The 4543-nt window shown below is 36.1% G+C and overlaps 2 protein-coding genes across 2 annotated transcripts in view; both read right to left on the bottom strand.

Annotated features, from left to right (window-relative positions):
* The window catches only part of LOC100635485 (sulfotransferase 1C4-like), a 1175-nt gene extending 307 nt beyond the window's left edge, over positions 1 to 868 (bottom strand). Inside the window, exons 1-2 of the mRNA XM_019997099.1 lie at positions 478 to 868; positions 5 to 202 (exon numbers count right to left, since the gene is read on the bottom strand). Of these exons, the coding sequence (XP_019852658.1) occupies positions 5 to 202; positions 478 to 786 (507 nt within the window). The 5' untranslated portion in view covers positions 787 to 868. The remainder of the gene's footprint in view (positions 1 to 4; positions 203 to 477) is intronic.
* Positions 869 to 2205: 1337 nt separating this feature from the next.
* LOC100635611 (sulfotransferase 1C2A-like) lies at positions 2206 to 3747 on the bottom strand. The gene is made up of 3 exons (XM_011405912.2): positions 3373 to 3747; positions 2883 to 3144; positions 2206 to 2698 (listed from the first exon to the last, which is right to left on the bottom strand). Exons 1-3 carry the CDS (start codon positions 3679 to 3681, stop codon positions 2367 to 2369), a joined length of 903 nt encoding a protein of 300 aa, XP_011404214.1. The 5' UTR covers positions 3682 to 3747; the 3' UTR covers positions 2206 to 2366.
* Positions 3748 to 4543: the final 796 nt, after the last annotated feature.

Below are 4543 nucleotides of genomic sequence, written 5' to 3' on the forward strand. Positions count from 1 at the left end.
TCACAAACATCTCAAAATAATCGTCAAATTTTATCTCGTGCTTCCTCTCCACGAGGACATAGAAATAATGATGGAAGGAGATGGAGACATCTTTAGGATTCCTCATGACGTAAATGTACTTGGCTGGCGATTTATGAGGCTCCCCTCCAGGCAGCATGTGGTAAGGCATGTGACATGCTAAAGTACGAGGGTAGGGAAGAGCCTGCAATGATAAGAGGTGTTATAGTAGCTGTTTTCACATAATTAAATGGTGAATGCATGAGTAGTAGAAGGTCTATGACAAAGCTAAAATCTAAACAATAAAATGTAGTATTTTTGTACAGTGTAGGCTTTGGAATTTTACAATCGTAAATTTTTTAATATTTCAAATTTTTGAATATTTTAAAGTTGTAAGTGTGCACCATTATAGTTTCATAGCCCATGTTTACTACACTTAAATAATTTAATAATAGATCTAGAGTATAATATGTCACTCACCATTCCAAACTCCTTTCCATCTTCTTCCAGCCAGGAGACAGAATCGGCCAAATGCATCTTTGACAGTGGGACTGTGTCACCAGAGATAGAGCCAGAGAGCTCTTGGACCTTCTCTTTGATTAGTTTCACTTGACTAATGGTCCAAACTGTCCCTGATTTAGGGTAGCTGGTGACAAAGGTGTCATCAGACTGGAGAGGGAAGTCCAGCACCTTCTTGTACTCCTCTTCCCTCAGCACTGGGTCAGGATACAGTATACCATTCACGAAGTGATCTCCATCCAACAATACGTCGCTGTTTGGGGTAGACATTTTTTTTTAAAAAGCTCTTACAGGGGCGAAAATGAAAAAATACAATTAGATAGAAAATGTGGGCAGGGCTGGTGTTTGAAATTAATTGCTTTTGTTACTTTATTAGGAAGTATCAACCATCAAGTAACAGTTCCATAAAAGGCAAGATAAAAGGGTTTTGTTCAGTTATTGTGCTACTTGCATAATGATGGCATAAAATTTTTTGGAATACTAGTCTATCTTGTCTCGTGACAAGATTACGCCGATATTTATCATAGACAGTAGTCCCAAAGTTTGCCATGAATTGCAGCAATGAATGACAATGAACGCTATTGTTCTTGTTGCTGTTCTCCTTTGATTTAATCCCTCTATGTCCTGGCAGTTTGGCAACCGAGGATAACACCAACAATGTTCTGTTTTCACTTTCAGTGAACATATGTCAGATTATGCATATAAGACTGCAGCTGTGTGCATTCATGCGACTTAGTTTATTAAGATGATCAAACTTTTGCTGCTATATAGTTTCTTTGTCTGCTACAGTACATCTACTGCTGGGCAAATCATCATTGATGCTCAAAATGGGACTGATTCTCTACACTGTCTTAACGGCTCGGTTCATTGCGAATCGTTAGAGTCTGTGGCAAAAAATGGTAGAAATGGTACCATCCTTGAAATCAAGTCTCCTCTAGTTAATGTTACAACTAGAATTACATTTTTTCGACTTCAGAACATTACCATAAGAGGAGATGGAGCTAAAAATACAACACTAACTTGTGCAGATAATGACAACAATGGATCAATAGAGTTCTACAGAAGCACAGAAATTATACTCTCTCAACTGAGCATCACAGGTTGTGGTACAATTTTTAATATGCCTCTCAGCAAGGCAAAAGTGAAGGTCAGCACAGCATTATACTTCAATGAATGTCACCATGTAAGCATTAAACAAGTAACCTTCAAAGATAACAATGGATTTGGAGTATACTTTATGAAATCAACCAACTTGAATGTTAGTCAAAGTCGTTTTGACAGCAACTAGTTTTTTTTTGTGGAATAGTGCAAGTTCTTTTCCGAAAAGGAAAATTTTTCTCTTTTTCAATTTTGGCAAAATTTGGTCCTCAGACTGTGTACTATAATATAGGAACTTTGGCTTGATTTTGAGGTTAATTTTAAAAAGTTATTAAATCCAATTTTGATAGGAATTAATTTAAATTTTCTACACAACATAAGTACATCTATATGTAATCATGTATCAGGAAAAATTATAAAAATAGAGAATTCTCTCCTTTCAACTTTTGGCAAAACTTGGCATGAGACCATGTACTATATAGTATGGGGGCTTTGGCTTGATTTTGGAACAACTTAAAAAATTCGTAAAATATCCAATTTTCATCAAAATTATTTGAAACTTTCTACACAACATAAATACATGCATCAAAAAATTATAAAAATAGGGAATTCTCTCATAGCCATTTTTAATGAAATACCCTGTAGGCCTGTACTATCATCAAGTCCAGAGGGATGCATTTATATTAAAATTTTTAAAAATAAATATTTATAATAACATGACCTAGGCTAGATTATTATACATTTTAGAGCGATTAAATGCCAAAATCTAATCCACTCCCGTCCATTTTCTTATGATAAATGGCATCAAATTGTGCTGTCTGCTCTGGGCTCAGATGATTCTTCCAATCTCCAACGACACCTTTACGCATAAAAGTACGATCCTTGTTATATTTTTTGGCATAGCGGGAGGTGTCCAAGTTGAGGAGAGGGTTGGCCTTCATCCTATCAAAAGTGCATTCCTCAGCAATTGCATTAATAGTGGGCTCGTCAAGGTTGTGACCCATAAACTGAGATATGGTCCTTATTGACTTGTGGAGGTCTTTTTTCATCTCTTCAAACCTGACAATGAGAATATTGCTAGCATCTGTAATGAGGAGAAAAATAACATTACATAGAAAATAAATGATTTGTTATTATTTCTTATTATTATTATTCTTAGCTGTTAATTATTATTTTATTATTTTTGTGTCTGAATTATGCATGTCTTGCTAAATGTTTTAGTTCCTTTGTGTGTGTGTGAATTTTTTTATTAACTTCTTATTACAAACCTCTATGATCCCACCATTGCAAGACGTGGTCAAACCAAGACCCATATAAAGGGTTCCCATTCACAAACATCTCAAAATAATCGTCAAATTTTATCTCATGCTTCCTCTCCACAAGGACATAGAAATAATGATGGAAGGAGATGGAGACATCTTTAGGATTCCTCATGACATAAATGTACTTGGCAGGCGATTTATGAGGCTCCCCACCAGGCAGCATGTGGTAAGGCATGTGACATGTTAAAGTACGAGGGTACGGAAGAGCCTGCAATGATAAAAGGTACTATATTAGCTTTTTTTGCATAATTTTAAGGTAAATGCCTGTATAGTAGAAGCCCTGTGAAAAAAACTGAAATCTACACAATAAAAATGTAGTATTTTTGCAGAGTGTGGGCTTTGAAATTTGCAAACAAATATTTCAAATTTTTGAATATTTAAAGTTGTAAGTGTGCATCATTTACTGCACTTAAACCATTATATAATAATAGATCACCATTCCAAACTCCTTTCCATCTTCTTCCAGCCAGGAGACAGAATCAGCCAAATGCATTTTTGACAGTGGGACTGTGTCACCAGAGATAGAGCCAGAAAGTTCTTGGACCTTCTCTTTGATTAGCTTCACTTGACTTATGGTCCAAACTGTCCCTGATTTAGGGTAGCTGGTGACAAAGGTGTCATCAGACTGGAGAGGGAAGTCCAGCACCTTCTTGTACTCCTCTTCTCTCAGTACTGCGTCAGGATACAGTATACCATCCACGAAGTGATCTCCATCCAACAATACGTCGCTGTTTGGGGTAGACATTTTAAAGCAAGCTCTTGTAGGGGCGAAAGTGAAAAAATTCTCGAAAAAAAATTAGATAGAAAATATGGGCAGGGCTGGTGTTTGAAATTAGATCTACTTAATAATTGCTTTTATTACCTTATAAGGAAGTATCTACTATCAAGTAACAGTTCAGTAAAATGACTTTATACCATCATTATGCTACTTTGCATAATGATAGCATGAATTTTTTTGGAATACCATCTCTTGTGACAAGGCTATGCTGATATTTACTAGTCCCAAAGTTCGCCATGAATGGCAATGAATGACAATGACTGGCAGTTTGGCAACTGAGGATAACACCAATAATGTCCTGTTTTCACTTTCAAGGAACATATGTCAGATTATATATATATATATATATACAAGACTGCAGGTCTATTGCATTCACACGACTTAAGATGGTCAAAATTTTGCTGCTATATATTCTTTTTGTCTGCTACAGTACAACTACTGCTCGGCAAATCATCATCATTGATGTACAAAATGGGACTGATTCTCTAAATTGTCTTGACAGCTCGGTTCCTTGCAAATCGTTAGAGTTTGTGGCAAAAAATGGTAGAAATGATACCATTCTTGAAATCAAGTCTCCTCTAGTTAATGTTACAACTAGAATTACATTTTGTCAACTTCAGAACATTACCATAAGAGGAGATGGAGCTAAAAGTACAACACTAACTTGTGCAGATAATGACAGCAATGGATCAATAGAGTTCTACAGAAGCACAGAAATTACACTCTCTCAACTGAGCATCACAGGTTGTGGTACAATCTTTGATATGCCTCTCAGCAAGGCAAAGGTGAAGGTCAGCACAGCATTATACTTCAATGAATGTCACCATGT

Source organism: Amphimedon queenslandica, unplaced genomic scaffold (genome assembly GCF_000090795.2).
Source record: "Amphimedon queenslandica unplaced genomic scaffold, v1.1 AMPQUscaffold_13384, whole genome shotgun sequence".
In the NCBI taxonomy this organism is placed as follows: domain Eukaryota; kingdom Metazoa; phylum Porifera; class Demospongiae; order Haplosclerida; family Niphatidae; genus Amphimedon; species Amphimedon queenslandica.